This window comes from Cololabis saira, chromosome 11 (assembly GCF_033807715.1).
Source record: "Cololabis saira isolate AMF1-May2022 chromosome 11, fColSai1.1, whole genome shotgun sequence".
Classification (NCBI taxonomy): domain Eukaryota; kingdom Metazoa; phylum Chordata; class Actinopteri; order Beloniformes; family Belonidae; genus Cololabis; species Cololabis saira.
The window spans coordinates 21,213,475-21,228,079 of NC_084597.1; the positions used below are offsets into that span (position 1 = coordinate 21,213,475).

The following is a 14,605-nucleotide window of genomic DNA, read 5'->3' on the forward strand; positions in this document are numbered from 1 at the left end:
TCCAGGAGCCTGACATTTACAAGAACCGTTTGTTCCAGATCAAATAAACAGCACAGTTTCGGATTTGGGAGTTTCCAAGCGCTGTATCAACATTGCTACACAAGAAATCAAAATAATTGATTCTGTCTTTTAGCCATTGGATAATCATTGACCAAACACTAACTTAAATGACTGGATAGGGTCAGACTTGCAACATAATTTGTCTTTATTCAGACTCATCATGCGGACTGCGGTCGCTCTCCCGCTGGCACTCAGCGGCCTGTGTCTAACTCTGGTATTTCTTGGAGAAGGAATGTATGTGTATCTCTTCTAGTTATACAGCCATCGTCAGATTTCTTCAGCTTGCTGTGGATTTAAGGACGTAGGCAAGATTTTATTTCATAAAATGTTTGCATTTCAGGGCAGTGGCGCTTCCCGACCCGCCAGCTGTGGACTGTATGTGGAGCCGCTGGTCAGAATGGGGTCCCTGTGATCCCTGCACAAAAACCAGAGTACGTTTGTTAACTTCATCTGTGTGCAGATATCATGTTGCTCGCTCCAGGCTTGCCAGGTTTGTGACTGTGATAAATAGACAGCCTGAATGAAATCAAGCTGAAACGGCTTTTATCAGTGTGACCGCAGCGACCCCTGTGCCTCCGTAGGGTCACGACTAACTAACTGCTGTATCATTCACCATCCTCAGAGGCGTTCTCGGAGTGTGGAGGTTTTCGGCCAGTTTGGGGGAGAGACCTGTAAGGGGTCAGTGGGTGATAGGGAGTTTTGCATCTCAACTGAACGTTGTTTGCTGCCAACTGCCCTCCCCTGCTCCTCCTCGGATTTCCAATGCGAATCAGGTAGTGTATCCGCTTCTGAGCTCTCTTACACACTGCACTTTGGGCCCCAGTGGGTTAAACCTACATCTGTGTACAGGAAAATGCGTCAAAAAGAGATTGATGTGCAACGGAGACTACGACTGTGAGGACGGATCAGATGAGGACTGCGACCCCCTGCGTAAACCCTGTGGTTCAACACTAATTGACAATAATGAGCAGGGGAGGACGGCGGGATACGGGTAAGAGTTACTAAAAGACTAGTTCTGTTGTAATCAAAGATTCAGTATTCAGTAAAATTAAGATTAAAAAGAAGATTTAGGCTACTTTTAAAACCCCATACAATACAGCATGTACTGCATGCTAGTACTGTGGCTAGTATGGCTCGATGAAAGGAACTATGCTGCATCAAAACTGAAATGATTGCAAGGTGGACGGTGAAATCCGTTCTGAATTAGTAGCACAGCATCAGGTATTTTTCGCATATTGCATACTGCATTTTGGTCTACGGAAGAGTATTAGGGCCACTTAAAAAAAAAAAAAGAATTCTGAGAAAAAAGTCAGAATTCTGACTTTAAACTCAGAATTCTGACTTTAAACTCAGAATTCTGAGAAAAAAGTCAGAATTCTGACTTTAATCTCAGAATTCTGAGAAAAAAGTCAGAATTCTGAGAAAAAAGTCAGAATTCTGACTTTAATCTCAGAATTCTGAGAAAAAAGTCAGAATTCTGACTTTAATCTCAGAATTCTGAGAAAAAAGTCAGAATTCTGAGAAAAAAGTCAGAAGAAAAAAGTAAAAAAAAAAAAAAAAGTCAGAATTCTGAGATTAAAGTCAGAATTCTGAGATTAAAGTCAGAATTCTGACTTTTTTCTCAGAATTCTGACTTTTTTCTCAGAATTATTATTATTTTTTTTTTAGTGGCCTAGAATTCTGACTTTTTTCTCAGAATTCTGAGATTAAAGTCAGAATTCTGACTTTTTTCTCAGAATTCTTTTTATTATTTTTAAGTGGCACTAATACTCTTCCGTATTGGTCAAAACTGTACCTACCAGTATTATACTATGTGGTTTTGAAAACTGCCTTCCAACATAAAGCTTAAAGGTATTGTGACATCATTTTTAACATGCTTTTAACACTATTAAAAGTCTTGGCCAACATCCCTCAAATGTGTCTAAAAGAGTGTAACAAGAAAAACTTCACTCTAGTACTCTATTCCTGGCTTTTTATTACAGTGTTTTTTTGCGCCGTGAAAAACGCTTCCTTTCCCCCCTTTCCTGTCAATCATTGCGCCGCTCCTCCTCCAAACCTCCTCCTCCTCCAGCCCAGCCATACGCTCACAGCGGCGTCGGAGAGCGACAGGCGAAGCATGCACGGAAAAGCAGGAGGGCGAACCACAGCAAACAATCATAAAAATAAAGGCATGCAAGCAGCACTGTCCCCTTATCTTAAGTCCAGTCAGTGGCCGCGGGTCTTCTTAGCAGTTTTCCTCCGGTGATTTGAACAAAAGAGGCTCTAAACAGCTCCTTGTTAAGCCTCATTTATGGTTCCGCGTTAAATCGACGCAGAGCCTACGCCGTGGGTTCAGCGTACGTTGCGCGTCGCCGCGTAACCCTACGCCGTAGGCTCTGCGTCGGTGTAACGCGGAACCATAAATCAGCCTTTATGGTGCGCTGGAGAGGAGCGGAGGCAGGGAGCTGGGTGGAGGGGGCGGTGATTTAGCGGGCCGTTACGTAACGGCCCGCCACCAAACCACATGCGCCGTTTTTGCATAGTTATGCAGAAAATCCCAGAAAGCACACAATACACTGAATGTTAAAAGTTCGTTGTTTTTTGGGTGTAATTGATGTCAAGACACCCAACAAAACACAAAAAATCAAGAAAAATTTGTTTTTCATGTCACAATCCCTTTAAATAATCGCGTTTTATTCAACTGACACAAAGGAAAGTTTTTGCCATCTTTAGCTCACAGGGTCCCTCTACAGGTATAGAGGTGAAGTTACCTTCACGACCCGGTCCAAGATTTACTCAGATAATTTTCAAAGCAACTTTGAATTAAGGGTTTAAACATTGTTATTCAGACAATTCCAAAATGTATGTTATAGGATAAGCTAAGACCACTTTCCCAGTTAATTTAAAGCCATTTAAGCTTCATGAAAGTGAGGCGACAGACAGGAACTCTGAGATTTTACAGAATAATCCCTGCTCTCAACCAGGTTACATTCAGAGTAAATTACCATGGTAACCATCTCAGCATATTAATTACCTCACATTCTGAATCCAAGCTTGAGTAAACCTTCTTTCTTGGGTTTAAGTCACCTCTCTATCTGAAACAGAAAACCCAGAGTTCGCCTCATTTTGGGGTTCAACATTGTCTGAAGGAGAAACCTGGAAGACAGTCAGCTCAGTCCCCCCTGACCTAGCTACTTCCTAATCAATGCGAGATGATTGATTATGTAAATTATGTAAAAAGTTCACTGTTGGGTTTTAGTTGGGATTGGGAAGAGACTGGGGTGTAAAAGTAAAGGGAAAGTCAACTAAGATACGAGGAGAACAACTCAAGTAATAAAAGCCAAAGACATTTTTAAGAACTCTTTCAAACTCTCATTCTGTGAGCTGTGTGTTGAGGTAACCTCTTTCTTCATACGTCAGGATCAATATTTTGGGTGCAGATCCTCGTATGAACCCCTTCAACAATGATTACTTCAACGGGAGATGCGATCGTGTCCGGAATCCCAACAGTGGGAAATATGACAGGCTTCCCTGGAATGTTGGCGTGCTCAACTATGAGGTCAGCGACGATGACAAAAGCAAACAAATTTCAGCAACTACTGTAAAACTAAAACTTTCTTGTGAATGCGGTCTTTTGTTCCAGACTCTGGTTGAGGAAACTATCTCAAGAGAAATCTACGAGGACACGAACAGCATTCTGAAAGAAATAATGAATGACTTGACTATTAGTGCAAGTACTGGATTTTCTTTTAAACTGACCCCAACTGAACTATCCATGTCCAATGCATCTCTAAGTGCTGGTTATGAGGGGGAATTTTCAAAGAAAACCATGATTAAAGATGTGTCAGAGTACACCGCCATTAAGGTACGAATCAGTGAAAAGTTCTGTTTATTTCCAAGAAAGATTAACCATTCTATGAAAGCAGAGTTAAGAATGATAAAATATGTATTTATGCATCTGTAGATGTATTTACCCATGATTCTCCACTGCTCCCTCAGAATATGAGCTTCATGAGGTTAAAGGGCAGAGTACAGATGAGCACGTACAGGATGCGCTCCCGTGAGCTCCAAGTAGCAGATGATTTCCTGGATCATGTCAGATATTTGCCTTTGCAGTATGAGAAGGGTGTTTATTTTGCATTCTTGGAAGATTATGGAACCCACTACACGAAAAATGGGAAGTCTGGTGGCGAATATGAACTGGTCTATGCTCTAAACCAGGACACCATCAAATGGAGAAGTATGTATGCCCCAACGAGAGACGTAGCCCAAGCTGTTTTACCATGTTTTCCCTCTATGGGATTGTGTGTCGACAAACTTGAATGTTGATAGGCTCACACCCTGGCTATGTCATGCTTCTTGCAGATATGACACAGCGAAGCGTTCAAGAATGTTTCACAAATGGCATCACGGCAGACTTCAGTATCTTAGGCGGAGGTGGTATAAAAGGACACCACAAACCAAAAGTGTGTAAAGATTCAAGTTCACCAACAACAGGTCCTCTTTCCCTGTGTTTTTTTTAACTTATTTCTCTCATTTTCCATCATTGTTCTTGCTCATGGAGACGATATGAAAATATGTTTCAAGCATAAACGCTCGGTGAGACATCCTGGTGACTGTCTTCCATGGTAAACTCCTCTACTTCGATACTAAGCAGTATTAGTATTAGTATTGTCTTGCTGAAAGATGCAAGGCCTTCACTGACAAAGATGTGAGCTGGACGGGATCATGTGTTGCTCTAAAACATTCTAAAAGGTTCTTCGGAATCCAGTATTGATTTTTAGCTCTGTCCCTTGTGCAGAGAGAATTATCCTTATTCATGTAATCTTTCAATGAAAGTGTGTACTGTACATTAGGGATGAGCAGTTTAATGCAGAGGAATATCATTCACAAGTTCTTCATAGACTGGTGAACCTCTGCCTATCTGCACTTCTGAGAGACTCCACCTCTCTATGAAGCTTTAGTTTTTATATCACTAAACTGGTTCTGTTTATCAAATTAGTTGTAAGTTATTCCTCCATATTTTCTTTTTAGACCTATTTACTTTTCCAGCCTTTTTGTTGCATCTGGCCATAATCTTTTGAGACTTGTTGCTGCCTTAAGAATCTTTTCTTTCTTTGAGCCTTGAGCACAGAAAGTACTATGATAATGTACGAAGAAAGCTACATTGCTAAAACGTTCTCCCTTTTTCGCTACACAGATACAAGTCATGGACAGGCCTTGGTGGATAAGGTGATGACATCGGTGAAGGGAGGAACTACAGAAAGTGCTGCTCGCATGAATGCCAACTTGAAAAAAGAAGGAGTGATGAACATAGAGACGTACCAGAACTGGGCCCGGACGATCGCCGATGCCCCTGCCCTGCTGAACAGTGTGGTAGGAATGAAACGTTGAGGTTGTAGAGGCTTTGTTCAGGTCATAGTGATAATAATGACACAAGAGAAACTTTACTGGCAATCTGTGTTTAGTTAGGTTTTAAGGGTGTAGTTTAGTACAATTTGGGGACAAAACCAGTATAGTTGTTTTTAAAAAAGTGTTTAAAAAATGCATGGAAGTCTCTATATTATGGAGGATTTTTTGTGCCAAAATTAAATAAATAAATACATCATTAATTAATTAAATGTGTCATTAATTAATTAAAATTAGAATGAAATATGTCATTAATTAATTAAAATACAATTAATTTTAAGTAAAAATATATATTTATTATTTCAGCATTTAATTAATTAATGACACATTTAATTAATGATTTCGTGTTGCGTGTGAATCATGAAATGTAAAACTGCATTTAATTAATTAATGACACATTTAATTAATGATTTCGTGTTACTGAATCATGAAATGTAAATTTAAAACTGTCAGTTTCACTCGTCAAACTCAGTGGGCGGATTCCAAACACCTCATTGGTTCCCCAAGTCAACTCAAGTCAAGGCAAATCGAATCCACATAATGGATTGTTGCAGGGCTTCGGGACACATTCCGATAAACTAGGGCCGCGTTCAGACTGCAGGCAAATCTGATTCATATCTGATTCCTTCTCATATCCGATTTTCAGGGCTGACTGTCCACACTGTTTTTAGCAATTGTCCAAATCGGATCTGGCTCTGTTCAGACTGGGCCACATCATTGACTGATCTGACGGGTTGCCGTAGCAACGACGTCGGAGCGGAGGCGTCACCCAGCGCGTGTACTGTGTGAAGTCATGTATTTTTTTTATATACCATATATAAAAAAATCCCAAAATATCTGTACCATTTCTGATTGGGTCGGCACTGCGCATCATTTTTAGACATAAATATGAACGCATACCGCAAAAGTTGTGTCTCGGCGGAGGGACCCGGCATCCCAGCAAAATGAGAAACAGACAAAAGTGTTCAGAACAAAACCACAGGCAAACTAACAAACCAACCAACAAAGCTCAGAGTTAACAAAACGAACCAGCAATGAACAACTGGCAGCCCCGCTCTTTAACCTGTCCTCCTGATGAGCTGACGGGCTGCAGGTTAAGGCTCACAGCGCGACTGAAGGCTGATTTATGGTTCCGTGTTACTCCAACGCAGAACTACGGCGTAGGGTACGCGACCCGCACCGTACGTGGAAATGCGGTCTTTTTTTCTGCTATTAAAACATGATTTGTAATGTGAATTTGCAACACTTAAACTACAAATAATAGTTTTTGACGTGACATCAGAGATTGTACATAGCCTACAAAATGTCAAAATCCTGCCCAGAGCTCCTGAGAGAAGCAGCAAGTTTAATTGAAGAAGCTCTGAGCAGAACTCCTCCGGCTCCAGCGGCTCCGTCACAGCAGATACCTGCTGCTGCATCACGCAACTCTCTACAACACGCAACTCACAGCTGTCATGTTTAGAAAGGCTCCTCTCCTACCTCCACTTTCAGACCAAAGCAGTGGATTCCACTAGATTTGCGTTAGCTCCGCCCACTGAGTTTGACGAGTGAAACTGACAGTTTACATTTATATTTTTACTTAAAATTAATTGTATTTTAATTAATAAATTACATATTTCATTCTAATTCTAATTAATTAATGACACATTTAATTAATTAATGATATATTTCATTCCCAATTTAATTAATTAATGATGTATTTATTTATTTAATTTTGGCACAAAAAATCCTCCATACTATATGGACTAACATTTTGTTTTTACAAACTTCAATATAGGGCTGCACAATAAATCCTTTAAAAAATCCTGTAGGCACTGCAGCGCTGTTTCTGATTTAGCGACTTTGACACTATATTTAGCGAGTTGTCAGACATCTCCAGTAACAGTAATCTGCTGCTGCTTGCTTGCTGATTGGGTAACGTATTGCGTCACGCATCGCGTCACTCCCTGGTGTTGCGGTCTGTTGCCTTTCCACGGTGTTTGCAGACTCTGATCTCTCCCGACTTTTTTGTCTAAACTTAGATTGTTTTCTGGTAAAATAGTACTATATCTGGTAAATTTCTGTCTTTATTTCAACACTCGCACATTTTTCTCTTCTGCAACTTTCATTGTCACCAATCACCGATACATTTTCTGTCTGTTAGCCTCTGTTAGCCTCTTAGCATGGCCTCCCCTTCTCCCACCGTTTCAACTCTTTGCTGCTCAATGTGTGAAATGTTTAGCTATTCCTCTGCCTCCTTTAGCGAAGACGGTAAGTGCTTGAAGTGTAGTTTATTTGCAGGGTTGGAGGCGTGGCTCAGTCAGTTAGAGGTCCGGTTCCGCCAACTAGACCATAGTCCGGTAGACTTGTTAGCTAGCCAGGCTAAGTTAGTGGCGGACCGGCCTGTAGCAGCTGCTGGTACCCACTCCCCTGCAGCTCCCAAGCAGCCGGCCAGGCAGGGTGACGGTTCGGAGGAAGGTCCTAAAAGGCACACGGAACATCACCACGACTCCATAGTCAGGCATGTGAGGCCGACTCCAGCGACCATAGTTAGGTGCATCCCAGGGGCCAGAGCGGTCGACATTGAAGCAAATTTGAAGCTGCTGGCAAAGAGTTATCATATCAAGTTATCATAAATGTCGAAGCTAATGACTCCCGTCTTCGCCAGTCGGAAGTCACTAAAATGAATATTGTCTCGGTGTGTAACTACGCCAAAAGTATGTCGGAGTCCGTAGGTTTCTCTGGTCCCCTCCTCAATCTGACCAGCGATGACATGTTTAGCCGCATGCTCTCGCTCTGTCACTGGCTGTCGCGGTGGTGTTCAGAAAACGACGTGGTCTTCATTGACAATTGGAAGACGTTCTGGGGAAAACCCGGTCTGATTAGAAGAGACGGCATTCATCCCACCCGGGATGGTGCAGCTCTTGTCTCTAGTAATTAGGCCAGTTTTATTAGACACTCCCTCTGACAATGCAGGGTCCAGGCCAGGATGCAGAGCTGCAGTCTTACACGCTTCTCTGCTGCTTCTCGAGGACCAACGCCTGCCAATAAAACTGTAGGATTTCATTATGTAATTGGCGACTCTAAAACTGTAGGATTGCATTATGTAATTGGCGACTCTAAAACTGTAGGATTACATGATGTAATTGGCGACTCTAACCAGGTGCCTAGCAAAATAGGTTGCCCGCGCCCCCCTCTGTCCCATGCGCGCACTCGTCACCTCGAAAATCTTGCTGGAAAACTTCACACACTCGAGTCACGTTTGCTGAAGAAAACGAGAAAACGCAGCAAAAATACCACCTCCCCAGTATGGGGGTCCGTGGGGATGGAGGCGTCTCCATCCCAGCGAGGGCGGAGTGCCGGTGCGGGTGGCGGTGCGCTGCGGTGCTGTGCAGGCTCTTGAGCCACGGCTACACCGTAGGGTATGGCGTAGCCTACGGCGTAGGGTACGCGGCGACACGCACCATTCTCCGTTGGTGTAACGCGGAACCATAAATCAGCCTTCAGTGTGTGCTCTGTGTGCTGTTCTGAACACTTTTCTGTTGTGCTCATTTTGCTGGGACGTCGAGTCCCTCCGCCGAGACACAACTTTTGCGGTATGCGTTCATTGTTGTGTCTAAAAATGATGCGCAGTGCCCACCCAATCAGAAACGGTACTGATATTCTGTGATATTTTTTTATATTTATAAAAAAAATAAAATTATAAAAAAATAAAGGATCCCCATAACTTTGATTGGGTGGGCAGGACGCACGTTTGGGTGGGCACAGCCCACCCCTGATCCCCCCCTAAAACCGGCCTCGCTTACAGGCGAATGAGACATGGGGTAGTTTTATTGAAAATGTGCTGTCCAAAATGTCCTGGAAAACTCGACTCGCGGAACTGCGTGTACCCCAAAGTTTGTGGGGCCGTGGATTTGGACGGAGCGCTGACGGGAGGGGGAGGAGGGGGTGGGGCTTAGAGGAGGTGCCACTTTCAAATCTTGCTAGCTCTCCAACATTACTGACTATACCTTTAAGACTTTATGAGCTTCTTTAACAGTAAAATCACGAGAATTAGAGAAGAAATCTATCAGCCGGTTGTGGGCGTTTCTTCAGCTTTAGCGACTTCCCTAGGCTCTGACTTGACTCTAGACTGTTTCGACCCTATAGACCTCCCTGAGCTGACCTCACTCGTCAATAGAGCTAAGTCAACCACATGTATGTTAGACCTCATCCCGACTCGATTATTCAAAAATGTTTTTTCTCTTATTGGTGCGACAATACTGGACCAAATCAACCTATCCCTAAACTTAGGATATGTACCACAGGTTTTCAAAGTTGCACCTAAACCTTTACTTAAAAAACCTTCTCTTGACCCAGATACCTTAGCTAATTATAAACATATTTCCAACCTTCCATTTGTATATAAAATTCTGGAAAAGGCAGTTTCAAGCCAGTTATGTGACTATTTGTATAGAAATGATCTGTTTGAAGTCTTTCAGTCAGGGTTCAGAATGCATCATAGCACAGAGACAGCACTGGTTCGAGTTATGAATGACCTTCTTATGGCCTCAGATAATGGATTAGTGTCCATACTGGTTCTAATGGACCTCAGTGCTGCTTTTGACACTGTAGATCATGGCATTTTACTGCACAGGTTAGAGCATGTTGTTGGGATTAAAGGGACAGCTCTACGTTGGTTTAAATCATATCTATCTGACAGGTTCCAGTTTGTTCATGTACATGAGGTTTCTTGAGGACAGTCAAGGGTCTGTTATGGTGTTCCGCAGGGTTCAGTGCTAGGGCCAATCTTGTTCAGTTTATACATGCAGCCATTGGGAAGTATAATCCAGAATCACGGCATACACTTTCATTGTTATGCTGATGATACGCAGCTCTATTTGTCAATGAAGCCGGATGAAACAGAATTGTTAGTTAAAGCTAGGGTCTACGATCTTCTAAAAATCTAAAAAAAATCTAAAAATCTAAAAAAAAAGACACCTACTCCCCACACAAACTCCCTCCCCCCTGTGCTCTGCCTCACATGAAGTTCCCGCCTCCAACACACCCCCTCTGGTACGGGAGCCAGCAGGAATATGTCCTTTGTGTTGCCGTACTTTGGGAGGCGGGGAGTAGGGTGAGGACTGTCCAATCACTGACATTCAAGCAGATTGACCAATAGGCGCCGTTCGGGCCGAATAGCGCCTATTGGTTGACTTCTTTGCAGGATTACAGCAGATAGAAGAAATATTTTCTTTTGGTTCTTTTTGCTAATCATATTTCATAGGTAACACTATTGGGCCATAACAACCTTATAAATGATTTTGATAAAAATGTACAATATGTAAAATCTTAGACCCTAGCTTTAAACTTCAGGCATGTCTTAGGGACATCAAGAACTGGATGTCCAGAAATTTCTTGCTTCTAAATTCAGATAAAACAGAGGTTATCATTCTTGGTCCAGAGCATCTTAGGAAGGGATTAGATGGTGTTGCGATGGCTTCTAGTGCAACTGTGAGAAACCTTGGTGTTGTTTTCGATCAGGATTTGTCGTTTAAACCATATGTTAATCAGGTTTGTAAAATAGCATTTCTCCATCTCTGTAATATTGCAAAGATTAGGAAAATCTAGTTCATGCGTTTGTATCTTCTAGAATAGATTACTGTAATGTGTTATTAGCAGGATGTCCAAGTAATTTGCTGAATAGGCTCCAGCTGATCCAAAATACAGCAGCATGAGTGCTGACAGGAATCAGCAGGAGAGACCACGTCTCTCCAGTGTTAGCGTCACTCCTTTGGCTACCCGTAAAATTCAGAATCCAATTAAAAAATGTATTATTAGTGTATAAAGCCCAAAACGGCTTAGCTCCGCATTATTTGCAAGACCTGATAGTGCCTTATGTTCCTGGCAGAGCTCTCCGCTCTCGGAGTGCAGGTTTACTCGTAGTTCCTAGAGTATCCAAATGTAGATTTGGAGGACGGGCGTTCTGTTATCAGGCACCATTACTATGGAACCAATTTCCAATCTGGGTTAAGGAGGCTGACACCACCTCCACCTTTAAAACTAAACTTAAAACCTTTCTGTTTAGTAAAGCCTATAGTTAGTGTTTAGTAAACCTCTAGCTGGTGTTGGTAAATCTCTAGGTAGTGTAAGATCTAGTGTGTTAGAGTCAGTAGTCATAGTTGCAGCTATAGAACAAGACTATAATAGTTAGTTTCAAATATAGCTTCGTGGTAGATATGCTGCTATAGGCCTATGCTGCAGGGGGGCAACGACATGATCCACTGGGCGGTGCCTCTCACCCTTCTTCACCTCTCCTCTTCCCCTCCTCTCTTCTCCATTTCCATTTTTATTTATTATAAGTATCTCAAAGCTATCATTTTTGTCCATCGCTCCTGTAGTTTCTTGGGCTGGCCCCCCTTTTTTCTCTTTTGTGCATGTTTGCAAGCCGAAGCTTCGGGAGCTGCGTGCTGGCCGGCTGCAGATACTCACCCCTACTGGTCCTGCAAATTAATTGTGTATACGCAAAGCCGCCGCTGGGTGATGCTGCACTGGTATTGGTTTTAGTCTATGCTACTGGCCCAGCACTATCGAATAATAATGAGTTTGTTATTTATACTAAAATGTTATTATCATTGAGACACAGGGCCCCATTTTCTAAAGAGACCTGTTACACACAATAAAACATTACAATCAATTAATAATAAACTGTAATAAAGAAGTACACTGTTAAATTCCTGTCAATAGTTAAAGACATCATCACCATGATTGTGATTACGCACCTGAACAAATTTTATGATCTTATTATTAAGAGTTACTCTTTAATTCAGTCAGTCAACAATAAGTGTGACTGCCATTAAATGTTTTACACATTCAGGTTTTCCTTTGAATTTGTGCTCATAAAAAACTGGGTAATTTCCTGCATCTGTATCTGCATCTGTGCATGCTCTAAATTATTTTTTTGTTCCTTTGACCCTCATTGACCCATATTTTAACAGGAGCCTAATCAGCCTCTTCTGGTACATGAAATAATACAAGTCTTCTACCTCTTTCCTTGTAGCCAGAGCCCATCTACATGTTAATTCCTCTGGATATGCCCAATGCAAATTCCCGGATATCTAACCTGAAGCAGGCCACAGAGGACTATGTGGCTGAATATAACGTGTGCAAGTGTAAGCCCTGCCACAACGGAGCTACTGTTGCTCTTCTGGATGGAAACTGTGTGTGCTTGTGCTCTAATGAATTTGAGGGGCTCGCCTGCCAGAACTTCAAGGGGGATAAAGCCAAAAACCCAGGTCAGACAAATCAAAATCAAGATGCACACATGATCATGCCACCTGATGTGTGTGTTGACCTGACGAATGTTTTTGCAGCTCCAAGACCTGAATTACATCATGAGGGTAACTGGTCCTGCTGGTCAGCCTGGTCCAGCTGCGGTGGAGGGAAACGCTCCAGGACACGTAGCTGCAGCACCAACGGCCTGCCAGGGGCGTCGTGCAGAGGAGATACCACCAGTGAAGAATACTGTTGAACCCCCCGATGACAAGAACGCCCTTTCTCTTAATCTCTAAATTACAATTATTGTTGGATGGATTCTCAAATTTAACTTTAAATCTGTTGTAAATATGCCCTACATTGGGTTGGTAAGAAAATCGTAAAATACACATTACCAAAGTCTACCAAAGTCTACCAAAGTCTTCCAGCATCCTTGTTTTAATTTTAAAACACAGATGTATGTGTCCAGTTCAGTTCTGCAGTATAAACCGTGCAGCTCAGATTATTTTTCATTTGGTTCTCAGTTTCCTTAAAATAGCACCAAAAACTGTTAACTGTTAGCAGTTAAGCAACTTTAACTGCTTACAGTGGTATTTAATCAAACTTACATCTAGATCCAAAACAAGTCAGACTTTCAGACTACACTGCGGCACTGTTTTTCTTTTGCTTTAAATGCCTTAAATCGTCTAGGCTCCAGTATCCATTAATGGGCTAATAACTCATCTTCAAAAGCATGGACACATTCCAACTGGCTCTGCTGGGAAAAATGGGAACCAGATGAATGCGAGGCCACCTGGATGGAGAGCAGCGGAACGCAGAAGAAATCATCGCGAGGCAGGCGGTGGAGATTTAAATGCCATACGTAAACACAACATTTAATGGCAACTCTTCATTTTAGTTGTCATTAACAGTTTCTAAAAACACTTTCCTACATGTCTGCTAAGCCATAAAAGGATAGTGTGTGTGTGTGTGTGTGTGTGTGTGTGTGTGTGCGTGCGTGCGTGCGTGCGTGCGTGCGTGCGTGCGTGCGTGCGTGCGTGCGTGCGTGCGTGCTATGCGTCAAAGTCATCTGATCCAAGGGTTTTTGTATGTACTTAAATGCCCCTTCCGAAAAATTGAAATAAATCATATGGCAATGATAAGTGCCCTCTTACTACTTTAACAGGAGAAAATAAAGTTGACACAGGCGCTGCGGACCATTGGCCTCTGGATGAATCGACCATCAGCACGTCTTTAGATGTCTGGAACAACAGGTTTTGATTCTGGAGCATTCTGGTGGAGTTAACACAACTCTGGGAAGGAAAGACATAAGCAATTTTCTAAGAGTAGCAGTTGTTGCTGCACATTAAAATTAGAGAGGGTTGTAAAACATTTAAACAATTTTGCGGTTCAACATTCTCCAGTGACAAAGATTATTTTTAAGTCGTAATCACCCACGCACACGATCACAGTAGCCGATCTCCCAGGAGTCGATGCAGATTTATCCGAACTTCAGACTGTGTAATGCTGAGAGAAATACAAAAAAGAATAAAGAAACAGCTGTATCTCAAACCCAACCACATGTTAAATGTTAAAGTCCACCACAGTGCAGTTAGAAGAAGACTAAACAAATAGTTTATTTAAAGGATTCCCGTCTTCTCCCTATAAAGAAGACGGATGCAGAAACTGGATTCTGAACGGACCACAAGACTTCTGGGATAAACCTTTATTCACAGATGAAACCAGGCTGGTTTCTACATCAACACTTAATTCCGAAGGTCAAGTTTGGTGGTGGAGCAGTGATACTTTTGGGAAGTTCTTCAGCCTTGAAGACAAATATTCCAGAGGTGTTCTGTCTAGCATCTAATGCCTTGTCAACCAGCAAATCTACATCTACAAAGAGAATCGAGGTGTTGGAATGACCAGGTCAAAATCCAGAGCTCAG

The 14,605-nt window shown here is 42.3% G+C and overlaps 1 protein-coding gene across 2 annotated transcripts; it reads left to right on the forward strand.

Moving 5' to 3' along the window:
• Positions 1–218: 218 nt before the first annotated feature.
• On the forward strand, positions 219–14,235 carry c9 (complement component 9). Of its 2 annotated transcripts, XM_061733971.1 has the most exons (11): positions 219–294; positions 401–491; positions 683–833; positions 910–1,051; positions 3,460–3,598; positions 3,683–3,904; positions 4,039–4,279; positions 4,405–4,536; positions 5,240–5,415; positions 12,467–12,701; positions 12,780–14,235. In XM_061733971.1, exons 1-11 carry the CDS (start codon positions 221–223, stop codon positions 12,935–12,937), a joined length of 1,761 nt encoding a protein of 586 aa, XP_061589955.1. In that variant the 5' UTR covers positions 219–220; the 3' UTR covers positions 12,938–14,235. The 2 variants fall into 2 exon arrangements, with proteins under 2 accessions (XP_061589955.1, XP_061589956.1); XM_061733972.1 differs by lacking the exons at positions 219–294; positions 401–491 and adding an exon at positions 511–550 and having other exon boundaries at positions 642–833; positions 12,780–14,233.
• Positions 14,236–14,605: the final 370 nt, after the last annotated feature.